The sequence below is a fragment of the Narcine bancroftii genome, chromosome 6 (genome assembly GCF_036971445.1).
Source record: "Narcine bancroftii isolate sNarBan1 chromosome 6, sNarBan1.hap1, whole genome shotgun sequence".
Taxonomy (NCBI): domain Eukaryota; kingdom Metazoa; phylum Chordata; class Chondrichthyes; order Torpediniformes; family Narcinidae; genus Narcine; species Narcine bancroftii.
In genome coordinates, this window is record NC_091474.1 from 23,575,129 (window position 1) to 23,593,974 (window position 18,846).

Below are 18,846 nucleotides of genomic sequence, written 5' to 3' on the forward strand. Positions count from 1 at the left end.
TGACGAGGAGTGTGCATTGACTGGCCTTAATGGCAGAAGGAGCGTAACTTTAGGACAGCTGGAGTGTTCTGTCCTGATTGGTGCTGGGTTGCGCATCTCATCACAGACGCCCCACTCATGCGGCTAAGAGGAGAGGGTTCCGCCTTCACGTTCCTGGTCTTTAGTGGGCTTCTCTGCTTCACCAGGGACATTGATGAACAAGGAATACCATGGATGTGAAAGATTAGGGATCTCTCTCTCTCTCCCTTCGAATTCGACCCTCCTGCTTGGCTATAAATTTGATATTGAATCATGCGGCAAGGAACTGGCCATTTGGCCCAACTAGTTCATTCTGACCAAGTTGGTATTTTTGGGCTAGTCCCATTTGCTCACTCCTTATTTTGAATGCAGAAATCTTCACATCGCAGTCATCAGATGCCAAAGGTATAAGCTGTGGAAATACATCCTTAAAACCCTCTTCCTCTCTTTCTTATTCCTATGGCACCCCTTAAAAAAGCAGTACCTTTGAGCTAGCAATGGGAAACTGGTGGAACTCAGCGGGACTGGCAGCATCTGTGGGTAGAAATAGTCAATGTTTTGGGTTGGGGGCCTTTATTGAGACTAATCAGAGAGATCCCGTGTTTCAAGGGGAGAGGCCAATGCAATGCTGGCATTCAGGAGTAATAGAATATGAACAAGGAAGTGATGTTGAGGCTTTATAAGGCACTGGTGAGACCTCACTTGGTGTATTGTGAGCAGTTTTGGGCTCCTCGTTTGAGAAAGGATGTAATGATGTTGGAGAGGGTTCAGACGAGGTTCCAGGTATGAAAGGACAATCATATGAGGAACATTTGATGGCTCTTGGCCTGGTGGGGGGAATCTCCTTGAAACATTTTGAATGTTGAGAAAATAGATGTAGAAATATGGTTTCCCATGGTGGGACCATCTAGGATAAGAGGGCACAACCTAAGGATTAAGGGTGTCTGTTTGGAACAGGGTGATGAATCTGGAGTTTGTTGTGGAGGCTAAGTCACCGGGTGTATTTAAGGTTTCTTGATTAGTCAGGTCATTAAAGATTGTGGACATTGGGTCTGAGCGGGGAAAATGGATTAGCTCATGATTGAATGGTGGAGCAGACGAGATGGGCTGAATGGCCTATTTCTGCTCCTGCGACTGGTCTTATGGAATAAGAATGCAGAAGAAGCTGGGGAGCAGCTGAGAGGTGATTGGGCAGAGGGTGGAAGAATGGTGTGAGTGGTGCCTGGAGGGGAAGGTAAGAAAGAAGAGATGGAAGCAGACAGAAGTGGGGGGGGGGGGTGGGGAGGTGTTAGTAATATGAGTAAAATTGCCGTTGAATTGTCTTAAGCTTCGTTTTGATGTTATTGTGTGATTCACTCGGATTTCTTCCCACCTTCTTATCTAATTCCTCTGGAACTAGGCGCTACATGACAAGCAGTGTACAAGTGGAAATTGTTGTTTTATGATAACACTAACGTGGGTAGGGATGTACTTGTGAGGCAGCAACTTGATCAAGTGCTGTCCGAGTGAAAACAGCAGTGCCTTTCTTGCAGGGAGTACGCCATTGTGTACTCAATGGCAGAAGGACCATAACTTTAGTAGGACAGTGGATAGAGTGCCATTCAGACCTTGGGCTTGCATTGCTAGTACCCTTAAGCTGTGCACTGTCTCTCTGGAGGGGATGAGGATCTGACGAATTGTCTCACTCGCAGATGGTGATTGTTCTTCAGGTGATGCCATCATCATCCTTTTCATCGATGTTTGAAACTCTGATCTGCGTCCCCTCACTGGCCAGGTTCAAGGGTCTTACACCAGGTCTTGTTGAGATAATTTCAAAACATGTGACCCAAAGCTTGGTTGAAGAAATGTTGAAGGTGCTTTGTATTTAAACTGTGGCCCTTGTCTGTCCCCTTCAGAGGATGTGCAGTTTTATTCCTAGGAGAGCACAGCGTTATAAGATGCAGGAGCAGAATTGGGCAGTACGGTTGGCAATAGCAGTTAATGAAATGCTGTGCAATGTCAGTGACCTGGGTTCGAATCCCTCGCTGCCTAAGGAGTTTGTATATTCTCCCGGTGTCTGCGTGGGTTTCCTCTGGGTGCACCAGTTACCTTTCACCCATCAAAACGTACTGGGAGTTGTAGGTCAATTGGGTGTAATTGGGCGGCAAGGATTCATGGGATGAAATAGCCTGTTACCATGCTATATGACTGAAATAAAAATAAAGACCATTGAGTCTTCTCTGCCATTCAAATTGTGGCTGATCTATTTTCCTGCTTTCTTTGACATCTTTCCTAATCCAGAACTAATCAACCTCTGCTTTAAATATACCCAATGACTTGGCCTCCACAGCTGTATGTCCTTTAACTATCATTCCCCAGTCGATTATCTGACTGTAATCCCAATGATCGGGGAACCTGTGTTGACTTAGCTCTAATGAGAAGTCCAAAGACTATCTTTTGTTTGGATGCCTGCTGACATTTTTCCATATCTTAATGAAGGGATCAAGCCTGAAATGTTGATTATGTACCTTTGTCTTTGCTATATAAAGTACACTGTTTGGCCTGCTGAGTTTATTCAGTCATTGTGTCTGCAGACTTTTGTTCTTACATCAAAGACCATTTATTGTTTTGGGGAAATCTAGAGAGCATACCTTCCTTGAATGGCCATTTGAATTCAGGTTGTTGTTGTATTGCATTCCCTGGAAGATGGGCTGTATTGGTCAGTTAGAGGGATGTGGGATGGATGTTTAGTAAGGGAAGGCATTGGGAGTTGGTGAGAGTGGGGCATCTCTCAGACCTGGCCATTGACTTGAGACCTCCTGTTCGTCTCCTCCACTCCATGCTGTTTCTGTGGCATCTCTCCATGTTCTCTTCCTCTCCAGGGGAGGGAACCAATTCCTGGATGGCGAGATGGCTGCCCAGTACCAGGCCCTGGTGAAGGAAATAGCCGAGTTGGACGAAAGCGATCGTAAGCTGGAAGAACTGATCCAGAGCTGCACGCTGCAGCTTAAACTACTGACCGAGGATTCGAATAGCCAGAGATATCCTTACCCCAGAACAGTGGCTGCACCTCATTTATTTTCTCCTTGTGTCATTGCACCATATACCCAGAAATTCATTCAGCCCAACTTCTCCATACTGGCATTCTGGGCTAGTCCCATTTACCTCCATTTGGTTTATATCCTTCTACACTCTCCCAATTCATCTTTCTTTCTCCCAATTTTCAGTAAAAATCACCAGTGTCCAGCACCTATGGGGATTGGTAGATGCCAGAGAAGTATAATTTCCGGTTTCTCAAAATTATTTATTGGATGATTGATGAATTAACAAAATTTCCTGTATTTAACTGATTTTTTTTCCATTTTTTTTGCCGGTTGCTTGAATTCCGGATAAGAGGGATTTTACTTTATTTTGAATGTTGTAATTGTGCCCATTTGTATAGCATTTTCTAGCAGCTTGTTCCAGATACTGGTCCTTCCTAAATCTCTCCCCTTTCAACTTAAACCTACGGCCTGTAGTTCTAGAATCATCTACCCTGGGGAATAATTCTTTATGCCCCTTATAATTGTATAAACCTCTGAAAGGACACCCCTCAAGTCCCCAATACTCCAGGAATACCTGTATATTGTTGATTTGTTCCTCAGTGTTGATGTTACTCTCTTTAGGTTTGACTAACAGAAGTAGACCCAAGTGTGGTTGTTGCATCTTCTTAATATGGTAGACACCTTTGATAGCTATCCATTTTATTCATTAGCAGGAGTTGGACATCACTGGCAGGGCCTGCATTTACTGTCCATCCGTACTTGCCCCTGAACTGACGATGCAGTTGAGACTCGACCAGATTTATAGGTTCTGGAGTCACACGTGGAGGCTGAACTGGGTAAAGGCCACAGGCTACCAGTGCATTTGAACCTGCATTTGAATTCCCCAACAATGGGATTTGAACTTGTCTCTCTGCACTAATGGTCCAGGACTTTAACTGCTAACCCTGTAGTTTAATCGCTGTGATATTATACTCTGGTTGTGAGATCCAATACCAAGCCAGGCTGTGATGGGTGTGTGCTGTAAAAATTGGTGTACAGGACATTAAGTTTCTATTCATTTGTTTATTGGACGGCTGCTGGCCAGATTAGCATCTTGTTTTTGTTCTGTTGTCTTACTCCCCCACCCTCTCCATCACCCTGGTTCCAGCTGTCTCTGCTTTCGCCTTCCCCTTCATATGTATACATCATACATCGCCCTATTGGTCCACCTGTCATCCACCACCCCCTGTCTTACCCTATCTCTTTAGGCTGGCCATCTTCCCTCTCCACTCTCCATCCTGATGGAGCCAAAATGTCGCCAAGTTTTGTTGTTCTCCCTACAGATGCTGGTGGACCCTCATCCAGTTTCTTTTTATCGCTCTCGATTTCATCGTCCGCGCTCTTGGGCACAGCACTTATTGGACCTGCCTTGTTTGCACATGAACTGAGTGGCAGAGTTAATATTCTGGGTCAGTCACACTCCCCAGATCCTGTTGGCTTATAATACAGCAGCCGCCCACCCCCCAGGTCGTGGGAGACCTGACTACTTCATACATAAACGTATAGTTAGCCTCTCAAATAATATTTCAGTGATTTGTGGAGATGATTAACTACTGTATAATGTGTATGTTTCATTATGCCTAGTGTTAGGGTGAACTTGGATGATATTGGATAAAATAAAAGAAGTGTCGAAAGAATATGCAGAGTGATAAGATAAGGATAGTTCTAGAAAACAGCAATAATGCAGTACTAAGACGCTGGGCTATTTTGGGGTTTTATCTTGGGTTTTGAGGAAATTTTTTGGTTTATGACTTCAGTTAAAATCGGTTATTGGAGAGTTCTCGGACGCAACCCTTGGGGACTGCATACATGTATTAATGATGTGGATGAAAATGTAGGTGATCCGATTGGCAAGTTTGCAAGTGACACAAAGTTGAGGATACTGAGCAGGTGGAAATTTGGATGAAGAAACGGTAAATAGAGTAAGGCATTTTCGGGAGGTAGTATGCAGTAAATGGCAGAAACCTTAGCAATGATGCACCGTGGGAATCAGAGGTGTAAGATGGCTCCATGAAATGCCAACACCAGTGGATGGGAAGGTACAGAAGGCAAAAGTGTTTGTCTTCATCACCCAGGGCACTGAGTATAAAAGCTGCTAGGCCTTAATTGGAGAATTGTGTACAGTTCTGATCACCACATTTACAGAAAAGACTTCGGAGAGGGTGAAAATAGTTGCACCAGCTTGTTGCTTAGATTGGAGTACATGAGTTGAACAAAGTTGGTTTGTTTTCTTTGGAGTTTGTGATGGTTTATCATTACATACCTCCCTGCTGGATCTATTATTTCCTCCTCTATTTTGATTGGTAGATTTTTGTTAGTTAATATGGCTACACCTCTGGCTTTTGAATTATATGATGCTGCCGCTACGTGCCCTACCCAGTCTCTCTTTATGTTGCACTTCAGTTAGATGTGTTTCCTGCACAAATGCTATGTCTATTTTTTCTTTTTTCAGGAAATTTAATAGCCTTTTTCATTTAATTTGGTTATGTATTCCATTAATATTTATAGTTATATAGTTCAACATGGCCATCTCATATTCTGTTTACACCTCATTTCCGCTTCCTCACCACCACCATCCCCCTTTTCCCCATTTTCATCTCTTATTTTTCCCTTTTTGAACTCAATGTATGACAATACTTTTAAAACATAAAATACTTCAACTCCCACATCTAAAATTCCCTTAACCCCAAATGTCCCCCCCCTTTGAGTTGTCCCTTGCCAGACAACCACAACTCCCCTTTCTGTTTGGATTGCGAACCCGCTCGCTAGCATCAACTGATTTCGCAATGACTGTTATTCTCTCCCACCCAACCCCCTCCAGAAAAGACTTTTATCTTCACATATAACAAAGCTCACCCTCTTTTTTCACCCCCCTTACTTCCTTTCTTCCCTTTTCTTTCCATTCTTTAGTTCTTACTTATACATTATTTGTACATCTTTATATGTATTTTGTCATCGTTCTTCGTTCTTGTTACATCTCTTCATCTCTCCTTCTGTCCTGCAGGCGTTCTGCAATATCTCGTGCTTCCTCCGGATCCGAGAACAGTCTGTTTTGCTCCCCCGGGATAAATATTTTAACCACAGCTGAATATCTTAACATAAATTTATAACCTTTTTTCTATAAGATCATTTTTGCTGTATTAAACTCCCTCCTCTTCCTTAAGAGTTCAAAACTTGTGTCTGGGTAAAAAAAAAAATATTTTTTGACCCTTGTATTCCAATGGTTTTTTGTCTTCTCTAATTTTATTCCTTGCCCTTTCCAGTATATTTTCTCTTGTCGTGTATCTCAGAAATTTTACTAAAACTGATCTTGTTTTTTGCTGTGTTTGTGGTTTCGGAGCTAGTGTTCTGTGTCCCCTTTCTATTTCCATTCTCTCCTGTATTCCTGGCATTCCCAGGACCTTTGGGATCCATTATTTTATAAATTCTTTCATATTTGTGCCTTCTTCATCTTCCTTTAGGCCCACTATTTTTATATTGTTTCGCCGACTATAGTTTTCCATTATATCCATCTCTGAGCTAACAACTCCTGTGTTTCTTTAACTTTTTTGTCACTTTCCTCCAATTTTCTTAAGTCATTCACTTCCATTTCTACAGCTTTCTCGTTCTTCCACATTTTCTAATCTTTTCCCTATTTCTGTCATGACCAGCTCTATTCTACTCACTTTTTCTAATTGTACTTTTCATTTCACTAAATTCTAATGTCAACCATTCTTTTAATGCTTTCATTTGTTCTTGAAAATTTTTAAAATCTATATACTGTCCATCTATTTTACTTTCTATTTCTCTGTGCAGAGCTTGATGTTCTTCTTCCTCTTCTTCTGTGTCTGCACCTGTGTTTGTGTCTTCTACTTCTCTTCCTTGTATCTGTGTCTCTTCTGACTTTCTTGTTGAGTTGCTTGTTTCACTTTGCTGGGCTTCTTCTTGCTTGGCTTCTTGATGTTGGTCCTCTTCTTCTGGGCTAGTTATCTGTTGGGCCTCCTGTTGCTGTTCTTCTTTCCTATCACTCCCTTTCCTGTCGCTTTCCTCTTCTTCCAGCTGAGACCCCTGGTGTCGGGCATCCCTCAGCTGGTCGCGCTGTGTTTGCTCGCTCCTCAGCTGGGCCCCCCTCCCGTTGGTGTTCTCTTTTTCCTTAGTGAGCACACTGCGCATGCGCAGCTCCTCGTGCATGCGCAGTTGCAGGCTTTTGTTTGGCTCAGAGCCATTTTTGTAGTCCAGCGGTCGGGAGGTTGCGACTCTGCGGGGTCGTCACCAACCTTGGGGAGCGGGCTCTTTTCTCCACGACGGCTCCCTGTTTCTTCATGCAGGTAAGGCCTTCTTTCTCTTCCGACGTCTTTTCTTTTTTTCCTGTTTTTACTTTTTGGGTGTCATTTTCTTTCTTTTCTCCACAACTTTATCTTTTATTTGTTATGGTTTGTGTTTCTTGAACTTTGTATTTTCTTCACTTTATTTCTTCTTTTCTGTAGAGGGCTGGTATTCTCCTACTGGCCACTACTCCATCACGTGACTCCTCTGGAGTGTGTGATGCTGAGAGTTGACCTCGTAAATGGATCTAAATTGATGAGCGGTATTGAAAGGGCAGATGTTGGTGTTTTACCCAGGGTGAAATGTCAAGCGATAGGGGCAGAAAGTTTGAAGGAGATGTGGATTGGAATTTTTTTCCCCCCCCCCCCCACCCACATAGTGGTAGGTGGATGGAACCAAGTGCTATAGCAACATTTAGGAGCCATTCAGACGGATGTCTGAACAGGCAGGGAATAGTGTAATATGGAAATTGTGCAGGCACTTGGGATTAGTTTAGATGGGATCATGTTTGAGATGGAGAGTGGAAGAGCTTGTCCTTGTGCAGTACTTTGTGTTCTTCGTGTAGTGATTCAAATAGGCTTCATTGCAACCACCATTATCACCTTTCTATTTTCAGTTCATTATTTCCGGCATAGAACATTACTGTACAGTGTAAGCTCTTCATACCGCAATGTTGCTGATCTGTGTAAACTGACTCCACAACAATCTAACTCTTCCCTACCTCACACCGTAACCCTCTAATTTTTTTTTATTCATGTGCCTATCTGAGTCTTTTGAATGTCCTTATTGTACCAGTCTTCATCCCTGGCAATGGATTCCAGGCACCCCACACTGCATTTAAAAAAAAAGTTTGCTAGTTACTTTGACGGACTTTGGGTGTGCCTGACATTACTGTGCTGCCGAACCCACGTGAATACTGCATTCCAAGAAAGTTCCTTGACCTTTGTTTATCGCACGTTTGCTTATGTGACCTGCCAAGACCTGCGCAGCATCGAAGACTTGTCTGAGGAGATGATGATGGTGATTAAAGCTCCTGCTGATACCCAGCTGCAGGTGACTGATCCCAGTGAGGTAAGGGCTTCTTGTGGGGAGCACCGGTTCTTCGCAGAGCCGAACTTTACCAGGTTCAAGTTCCTCCTTGAAATGGCTGTCACTTCTCCATGACTGATTGGCTATCTCCAGGAAGTGAAGTCAGACGGGCACTTGTTTAGTTGGAATAGTTTCATTCACCAATTTATTTGCAATAAAACTGTTGGAGGTGAGGTTGAAAGTAAAAGGGTATTTAGCTGTCAAGAATCAACCAACCAACGAAAGAGATCTGGAGATTCATGAATCTGCAAATGCTGAAATTTGGAGCAAATATCAAAGGAGAGAGTTATTCCCAGTTTGCCACAATGGGCATGTTTCTAACTCATTATTTTAATACAGTATGGTAGAAGGTCCTTCTAACCCATGTAGTCCAATTAACCAACCAACCCAAGAGGTTTTGGAGAATGGAAGGAATCTGGAGAAAACCCAAGCAGATCACGAGGAGAACTTGCAAACTCCAAACGCTGAATTCTAACACGAGTCACTGGCGATGTGATAGTATCGCTTAGAAGGTGGAAAGAGATGGGACATTGAGAGTCATGTGATTGACTGTGTGAGGAAAGAGAGGGGAAAGCGAGCAAAGAAAAGCTGGAGGGACTCCCTGTGTCCAAGGGGAGAAATTGTCAGTCAGTGTTTCTTGTCCAGGCAAGATGGGATCTGACTCAGGCACTGGTGTCTGAGTCTGTAGGGAGAGGGAGCTATTCAAGATTCCTTTATTGTCATGCAATGAAAACAGTGCTATATCACATGGAATTTGCTTTCATCCGCCTTAAGGCAGGCAGATACACCCTCAGCAGAAATTGCCTGAAGCACCTCTTCCTCTTAGAAAGAGGAGCAAAAGAATGTCCCCCAAGTGTCCGTGGATTTGCCTCCAGCGCTGCCACAGCCACATGGTCCAGCTGGCAGCAGTGTCCTGAAGCTCGGCACAGTACCCAACTGGTGGAGCTGCTGACTCAGCCCCAGCGGCCTGACCTCTGGCGCTGTCGACGTGGAGTAGCTTGGCCTCCCTATGACGGTGTTGGGTTTTGGCTTCAAGTTTATTATCATCTGATGGTACCTGTGCAACCTGACGAGACAGCATCTCAAGACCACGTTGCATACGCAAAATCACACGGTACATAATCATCACATAAATAAATATATATATTTGAGATGATTTTCACAGTTACAGGATCCTGTTCACCAGTCTCAGCCTGTGGGAAGAAGCTATTCCCCAGCCTGGCAGTCTTGATTTTGATGCTTCTGTACCTCCTTGATAATAGTGGGTTGAATATACTGTGTGCTGAGTGGAAAGGGTCTTTTATAATTCCTTGAGCCCTGTTTAGACAATTCTCCCAGGAAATGTCATCCTTGAAGGAAATGGTGACCCCAGTGATCCTCTCATCTGTTCTAATGATCCTATGTATAGACTTCCGGACCGATGCACAGCAGCTACCATAATGATGCAGCCAGTCAAGGTGCTTAATTATACTTCTGTAAAAGATTATCAAGATGAGGGTCAATATCCTTGCCCTCCTTTGGAAATGTAGGCACTGCTGCACCTTCCTGAACAATGAGGAGGTGTGGGTCCAGGATAGGTTATCCCTTACGTGCACGGCAGGGATCTCTCTAATCTCTCCACTACGGAACCATTGATATGTAGAACTGGGCGAGTTGGAAAGTTTCTTGGTCACAATATTGTGTTGGTAATGGTACTGTCTGGGGGCACGAGGAGAATCAAATGAGATTAGTATAGGATTACTGTCAATGGGGGTTGATGGTTGGTTAAGGCTTGATGGATGAAGTGCCTGCTTTTGTGCTGCATTGCACCCACTTGAATAACAGAAGACTGGCGTTGTTGGTCTAGTCAGCATGGATTCCTTAAGGCACACATGTCAAACTCTGGCCCGCGGGCATATAATTATATTTGGCCCGCAAGATCATATTAAATATATATTAGAGTTGGCCCGCTGGCCGCCGCGCCAGTATAGCGCATGCACACTGAAGGTGAAAATGAAGACGCCGGAGGTGTGGAGGGATCTCAGAGTCCCGAATCCCAGGGATCGGAGCGCCGCACTCAGCCCGCCCGGCTCCCGGACACACAGAAGCGGCTGGAGTTGGGGACCATCCTCACTGGGTCTGCGCTTCAGCGGCGACGCCGGACCGAACGTCTCATTGGCGATGCCTTCCCCCTCGCTCTGTGCGCGGCGGACCCTGCCTCCCGCTCCTTTTGTGGGAGACGAGCCCGGCGCCGTGAGATCGCAGTTTAATCCCTCTCCAACCAAGGGAGGGGGGTGGGAGCAACGCGCTCTTCTCAGCCAATTCCTCCACCGCCCCGGACGCCGGCGTTTCAACGGGGGGTTCGGGTGCCTTCGTCAGGCGACCGACCTGTTGGTCCAAGACAAGGGGAGAGCATACAAACTCCACACAGACAGCACCTGAACTCGGGTGAACGTGGAGCTGCGACCCCACATTCCACATCAGGACTGTGTGTAAGATTGGGAGCAGTGAGACGGAAGCTTATTTTGTTAATGTGATTTAAGCCTTTCGTGGGGTGAGGGGGGGGGTGTCCTTCTCTGACCACTTGCCTAACAATTAACCTAATCAGATGTGGAGTTACCACAATACAACAGTTCTCAACCTTTTTCTTTCCACTCGCGTCCCTGTGCCATTGGTGCTCTGTGATTAGTAAGGGATTGCTTAAGGTGGTCTGTGGGTGGAAAGAAAAAGTTTGAAGACCACTGCTTTAATCATCCCTCATTGACTTGTCATGTGCACGGTTTCAGACTAAAGGAAATGGGCAAATGACAATGAAAGAGTTTATCCAAAACTATTATTAAACATTTATTTTAATAAGAAAAAGTTTAACATTACATATGTTGAAAGAAGAGAAAACATGCAGATGTTGTTGAAAATTTTCAATAAATATTTAGTTCAGACCTCGACTTAGTCCAAGTTTTTAATTTTGGCCCTCCGTGAATTTGAGTTTGACACCCCTGCCTTAAGGGGACAATCTTGCTTGACTAACCTTCTGGAATGTTTTGAAGATGCTTCAAAGAGGGTGGACTCGGGTGAGCCAGTGGATGTGGTGTACTTGGACTTCCAGAAAGTCCTTGATAAGGTCCCACACGGGAAGGTAGTAGGCAAAATCAAGGAGCGTGGTATTGGGGGTAGGGTGCTGTCATGGATAGAAAATAGGTTAAGAATAGGGAACAAAGTGTTGGGATAAACGGGTCATTTTCAGGACGGCAGGATGTGACGAGTGGGGTACCACAGAGATCGGTGTTGGGTCCTCAGTTGTTTATCATTTATATAAATGATTTGGATGAAGGGATTATTAACATGAGCAAATTTGCAAATGATACTAAACTGGGTGGCAGTGAGGAGGATGTCAGGAAAATGCAGAGGGACTTGGACAGGTTGGGGGAGTGGGCGGAGGAATGGAAGATGAAGTTCAATGTGAGAAAATGTAGGGTTATCCATTTGGGAGGCAGTAATAAGAGTCAAACTAGGGAGTGGGGTAGTGCAAAGGGATCTGGGTGGACTCGTACACCAGTCACTAAAAGCTAGCATGGAGGTTCAGCAAGCTGTGAAGAAGGCAAATGGCATATTGGCTTTCATAAAGAGAGGATTGGAGTATAGGAGCAGACATGCCCTCCTGCAGTTGTACAGGGCCCTGATGAGACCTCACCTGGAATATTGCATCCAGTTCTGGTCCTCAAATTTGAGGAAGGACATCCTTGCTATAGAGAGAGTGCAGCACAGATTTACAAGGTTATTTCCTGGGATGGCAGGATTGACATACGGTGAAAGGTTAGAAAGACTGGGCTTATGCGATGGAGTTCAGAAGGATGAGGGGAGACATGATTGTAGTGTATAAGATTATCAAGGGGCTAGACGGGGTGAATTTGGATTACATGTTCCCAATGTTGAGAGAGACTAGGACTAGAGGGCATAGTTTAAGAATACAGGGAAGGCCCTTTTGGGCAGAGATGAGGAATTTTTTTTTACCCAGAGAAGTGTGGATCTGTGGAATGCTAGGGGTAGATTCGCTGGATATGCTTAGAAGGAGTTGGATAGGGCCAAATGGCCTACTCTAGCACCTATTGCCACCCATATCCACCTGTGAGCTCTTCCCTGTGGGCCTGTGCTCCTTCCTCTGCCCTTCCTCTTACCATTTTATTCAGACATCTGCCTACTTTTTGCTCACTGCCCTTGAAGAAGGGCTCAGGCCCAAAACATTGGTTATGTTCTTTTGCTGTAAAGAGCGTTGACCTGCAGATTTTCTCCAGCACCGATGTGTATTAATCCACTTACCTGTTTGTTTCCCAAAGGCCTTGTATCACTATTCTTCAAAAACTTCCTTGGATGGAAATTTCCACTGATTTGCTTTCTCTGAGAGAAGTAGTTCCTTTGAAACTGTCTTATTATTTACTCCCTCAAATCTCGAAGCTGAATCTCCCTTCAGCTCGGTCAACTCCCCCACTATCTTAAGCTTCTCTTAGATTTTTGAGAATGATGGAACTGCCCTCGGCATAAGGCAGGTCAGAGCTGTCCCATCTTGGTGCTCCCTCTGAACCTTTTGCGTAAAGGCTATGGTGTAATCACTGAGGTGCTGCTGTGTGTTGAAAGGTTGCTGTAGGGAGAGGTTCAGCAGTCCAGGGTTTTATTCTTTGGAGCGCGGTCGTGGGGGGTGGGGGGTGTGAGGGGTGATCTCATAGCGGTGTATAAAATCATGACAGGAATAGATTGGATGAATGCACAGTCTTGTCCAGATCAGGGGAGTTGGGAAGCAGAGGGGATGGTGGGAGGGGGTTGGGTGGGGGGGGAGAGATTTAATGGGAAAGTGAAAGATAACATTTTTATACAGAAGGTGGTGGGTGTGTGGAATGGGCTTGCCAGAGAAGGTGGTCCAAATGTAAAGAAACATTTGGATAGATACGTGGATAGGATGGGTTGAGAAGGATTTGGAGTGGAACATGGAAGTCAGATTTCGCTGTGATTGCAGTAAAAACACAGAAGTGCTGGAGGAACTCAGTAGGTCTCACAGCATTCACAGGAAGTAAAGATATGGAAGGTCCAGAGCATATCTTTAGCTTTCTATGAATGTTGTGAGACCTGCTGGGTCGCTCCAGCATTTCTGTTTTTGGAGGGATTTGGGCTAAACCTAGGCACGAGTTTTGATGGGACATTTTAGTCAGTAGGTGGGCCAAAGAGCCTGTTTCCAGATTGTGTGACTCTATGCAAGTTGTTCTGCTGGTGGACCCTGTAACCTGGTATGTTTGCCTTTGACTGCAGGCGCTGCAGATTTCACTGCAAAGCAGCAAAGGTCCTGTGGATGTGTTTCTCTGCCCTGAGATCAGCTCGGGTTCCTGCAGCCCCGTGAAGACGCTAGACAGCCCTGCGACTGTCAGTCCCGACAAGACGGGCAGCTTTTGCAAGCTCACCCATCAGGAATTAATAGGAAGCACTTCCCAGGGCATGACCCCACTGTCATCCTCCAGTCAAGACCAAGGTTGGTACAGTTTAGCTCTTCTCTTAACATAAGAAATAGAAGCAGGAGTCGGCCATCCGGCCCATTGAGCCTATTCTGCCATTCAAAGTGATTATGGTTGATCTGATGATTGACTCATCTCCACCTACCTGCCTTTTTCCCCCATAATCCCTTTATTCCTTTACTCTGTAGAAACTTATCCAACCTTGCCTTAAGTACATTTACTGAGGTAGCCGCCTTCAATGGGCTGCGAATTTCACAGATTCACCACCCTCTGGAAAAGGCGGCTCCTCCTCATCTCCATCCTAAATCTACTACTTTGAATCTTGAGCTATGTCCGCTAGTTCTGGTCTCCCCCACCAATGGAAATACTGACCTTCATCTTATCTATGCCTTTCAAAATTTTATATGCTTCTCTAAGAGCCCCTCATTGTACTACTCTTCTATTCCCCTCTTGCCCCTTCTTCTTTCAGAGAGCTTTACTGAAGGAGTGCAGTGATGTCCTGCCCCACCGTGCTGTGTGTTTAAATTTAAAGCATTGGGGAGCTTTCTCTTTAATGTGGGGAGAAGTTGGTGGATTACCGCAGCCTAGGTTGTGAAAGATGGTTAACATTATAAATGCACACCTATTATTTCTAAGAACACCTAATTTGGCATCACAACCCATGTAAATCTTGGTCACATTGATGGATCCCTGCAGGATCAAATGTTGATGAGTAGAGCTGTCTTTATTTCCTTTTTCTGAAAGTTTTGTTTTGAAGTTTGAATGGTTGTGACCACAATTTTTATTTTTGTTTAACTTGATTTCCTTATTGAATCATAGAGTGGGAAGTTTACTGACTTGTTTACTGACACCCAGTGTTCTGCTTTCACAGAGACTCACCTTGGCACCTCGCCATTGGCATTGGTGGATGTTAATCTCTCTCCTTTGACCTCCGCTGCCACCTTCCTGCAGCAGCCAGACGACCTCCTTCCTTCAATCCCATTCGACGACACATTTGTCAACCTCTCTCCACCGCTGCTTCAGGACTACCACTTTGGTCTGGATGAGGATGAGGGCATCAGTGAGCTATTTGACTGTGACTTTGACTCTTTGAAACCTTTGGAGTTCTGAACTCGTGGCTGTGGGCTTTGTTGGAAGTGAACCTGCGTTGGCCTTGGGATCAGAACGTTCGACCACGCTGCTCCTCTGTTCTCTCGTCTCACCCCATGCAGCCTCTGGGAACTGGCTCAATAGATCCAACTCAACAGGTAGACCTCTCAAGGGCAGCTGTGTCTCGTTGTGGGCCAGCTAACTGCACCTGTGCCCAGAGAAGGTTGGTGAACGTTTCATGTCGGTGTTCTTCTGCGTACAAAGGAAGCATTCCTGACCATTTCTCCTGTCTGTCAGGTGCATTCTCTCACTTTCTGCTTTGTCCTCTCAACATCAATGTGGCATTGTCGCAGGAGGACCCTTGAACTGCAGCGGGAGTAGCTCAAGCTCTGGTTGCACTAGAGGGTATGCACAGACCACAAAATGGACAAGTGCCTTCTCTGCCTCCCTTGTTGTGGCCTTTGTGGCTTCGTACGTCTGTTTTGGCCCAACCTCCCAGTGAGAAGGCCCGGATCTTCTCCAATGCTGGGTGCAGGGAGGGCAGTAGGCGATGGGATGGGTACTTCCACCTTGAAAGAACCACAATATATATGGGGAGGAGTGAGGTGGGGGAACAGGAAGTGTGTTTGCCAAAGGGTAAAAGGCGCCCATTGCAATGGATACCCATACCCCAACAATCCCCACACCCTCACCATGTGGCATTGCCCTCACTGATGGCCATCTCCCACCCCATTGTTTCTCAGTGATTTGGAGCTTGGTGGAAAGGTTAACTAATATTCTAAATTCTTTTTAAGAAATCTGCACTGTTATGAAGACCCAATCTCTCAGTGAGAGCAAAGGTCACCATGTCCCCAGGGACTTTGTGGGAGTTGCTGATGGAAGTTGGTTGATGCCAACTAGTTCTGATACCTGAGGAGGTGTGAAGTTGGGATCATTGCTTGGACTCTCATGCCCTCTCTGCCACTCCTCCAGCACCCGCTGGTGTCCCCAACATGTGCACAATAGATGTTACTGTGATATTGACCCTTGTCAAGTATACATTGATAATGAAATCACCCCTCCATCTCTTCAGGGAGTTGTGATGGAGCCACAGTTGAAACTGAATCTGGCATCCACACAAGTTCCAGGACTGCTCTCAATACTGATTGCAGCACACCAGAGTGCTGGAGAAACTCGGTGAAAGCAAAAGACAGTCAGTTGTTTCAGTCCAGAGCCCTAGGACTTGGGACTGAAATGTTGACTGCCTTTTATTTCCCATGGAAGCTGCGTGACCTGCTGAGTTTCCCCAGCACTTTGGTGTACTGCATTAGACCCCAGCACCTGCAGGCTTTTTTGTTTTCCTCCCTTTTGAATGCCCCTCTTCCCTTTTCCCACCATCCCCCCCTTCCCTTCCCCTCCACAAGAGGCAGACTTCCAACACTGAGGAGAATCGGGCTTGTCTGACCATTCACTTCAGGAGAAGGAAGCGCACTGCTCGGTGTACTTGGGTTCTTGTGTTGGATTGCAGCTGTCTTGAAGATCCGAGGGGTGGGGGTCAAGAGCTCTGTTTGGGGCAATGGAGTTGATTCTGCATTACCCTGGTAATAGAGTCCAAGGACAGGATTGGGAAATTGACCCAGCCGTGTATTTACATACCAACTATTTCACGTTCTGTTTGGAAGCAGAGTTTCCCCCTGCCCACACCAAACTCCAACATGCAGTCGAGTAGTTATTAACCAATGATGTACTGTCATCGGAGACGCGATTATTGGTCCTTAACCCCTCGGAACAGAGGAATGTTCTGGAATGCTCAGGAGAGCCTGTGTCAGCTGCCTTATCTGATTGAAACTTTGTTATCAAAGCACTTTTTCACCTGATCTCCGATCCTAGGACTCTCCAGAGCACATCCCTGAGAGGGTTTTCTGATCTAACACTCGGGATCAGTGTTTTTATTGCCTTTATGTTTTAAAAATGGTGAAGGTGGCAAATTTTTGTCCAATTTGTGCCCTTGCCTTATTCTTCCACCCTTGCTCTATTCTTTCCCCACCCCTTTCCACCCAGGGGCTGATCCTAGATACTAAATATCAAGCCAGTTTTAATGCTCCCTGCACAGATCCAAATGGCTTGTAGATGTGGAAGGGGCATGGGAGTCTCAATGGTTTTTATGGAGCAGAACCTATTGGATGGGAGAGCCTCTTCTAGTATGGGAACAGTGGGCCAAATATTCCCCCTCTGTATCTTCCAGGTTTGGGAAGTCTTCCCCTTGCTTCAGTGAGCCTGTCATTTCAGCTACGCTTCTCCTGACCTTATTGCTGTTGACCCCCTCTTCCCTCCCCCCTTCATCGAGCACTCAGCACTTTAGAGAAAGTGTTTAGCAGTTTGTTGAGAAGATCTCGCTTTTTTTTTAAATGTGGTTTTTAATTTTGTGGGTTTTTGTGTTGCATCTGCTGCCCGGCTCCAAGTGATTAATGGAATTTCTAGTGAGCTTTTATCTCAGTACGTTCTGTGTGCACATTTGAGAGAATGCCATCCAATCTAGTTTGTTTCCTGCAACATTTGGTATGCAGTCACTGACTTGGATAAAGATGAGGGTAAGTCCAGAGCTTGGACTTCACAGAGAGAAGTTGGTTAGTTGAACCTTCGAGCTCAATCAGCAATGCCCTTTCCTCTTTCCTCTCCTCTCCTGAAGGCAGCGTCTCCTTGCTATCTTAATTTTTGTGGTAGATTATCCATCTGTGGAAGGTGGAGCAGATCTTTCAGATGGCATTTGCTCCCATTCAATCCTAAAATGGGAAAGGTTGACCTTCCTCGAGTTGGGTATTGTGTAGGGGGACCAAACAAACTCTTGCTTTACCTGTTGATCCCTGAGATTATGGTGCAGAAGTAGGCCATTTGACTCGACCAGAATGCATTGTATTTATTCTCCTCCTATCTCAGCCCTTTAGCTTTCTTTCTATCCACTTTGGAAAGAATTTAGGGTAGTTTCTACTTGGAATCAACATTGCATCTTTCAAGAAGATGGAATCAGGAGGGGTGGTTAAGCATAATGCACTTACAGCACCAGCGACCCAGTCTTGAATCTGCTGCTGTCTGTAAGAAGTTTATACATTTTCCCTGTGACAACCGTGAACTCCCGGTTCCTCCCACAATTCAAAGCTGTACAGGATTAGCAGGAGAATTGGGCAGTGTGGGCTAATGGGCTGGAATGGCCTGCTACTATGCTATGTCTCTAAGAAAGAAATTAAGATAGTTACAAATTTCTCATTATTTAGCGATTGGATTTAGGGTTAAACAAAAATCTCTTGCAAATGTTCCCTCAAGTCCCCACAAGTGACATCCCTAAATCTGGGTTAGTCTTCGTGAAAGAGCAGCAGCCAACTTGCCCAGTTCTCCTCAATGGTTAGAAGTACTTGCTCAGTTCTGGTGCCATTCTGTAAATGCCTGTTCCAATTCCTCCAATGGCTCTTGCCTCCACCGTCCTCCCCTGCACCTTATGTACAGACTAGCACAACCCACATATTCCACAGGTGGCCTGACCTGCACATCAGGATGCTGAGTATTGTCAGCTTCTGTACCCCTCCCACACAAATAAACCTGTTGGATGTGGGGGAGGGGGGAATGGAGGTCTCTGAGCTCTGGGTAGCATTTTTGAATGGAACCCTTTGGACTGAGGTGGTTACAAATTAGGATCAGCCTCATGTAATATCACTACTTTGTATTTTAAATGAACCCCAGGGGTTTGATGGTGTTTTATTTGCATTACTGACACTGTCTTTCCTGGACAAGATGAGCTGAATGGCCTCCTCCCCTCACCTGCTTTCTACATA

General features: G+C 45.3%; 1 protein-coding gene across 1 annotated transcript in view; it reads left to right on the top strand.

The window, feature by feature from the left end:
- Nucleotides 1–18,839, top strand: part of LOC138737282 (transcription factor E2F1-like) — a 32,251-nt gene extending 13,412 nt beyond the window's left edge. The window contains exons 4-7 of the mRNA XM_069888034.1: nucleotides 2,880–3,038; nucleotides 8,342–8,456; nucleotides 13,752–13,968; nucleotides 14,823–18,839. Coding sequence (XP_069744135.1) covers nucleotides 2,880–3,038; nucleotides 8,342–8,456; nucleotides 13,752–13,968; nucleotides 14,823–15,061 — 730 coding nt within the window. The 3' untranslated portion in view covers nucleotides 15,062–18,839. The remainder of the gene's footprint in view (nucleotides 1–2,879; nucleotides 3,039–8,341; nucleotides 8,457–13,751; nucleotides 13,969–14,822) is intronic.
- Nucleotides 18,840–18,846: the final 7 nt, after the last annotated feature.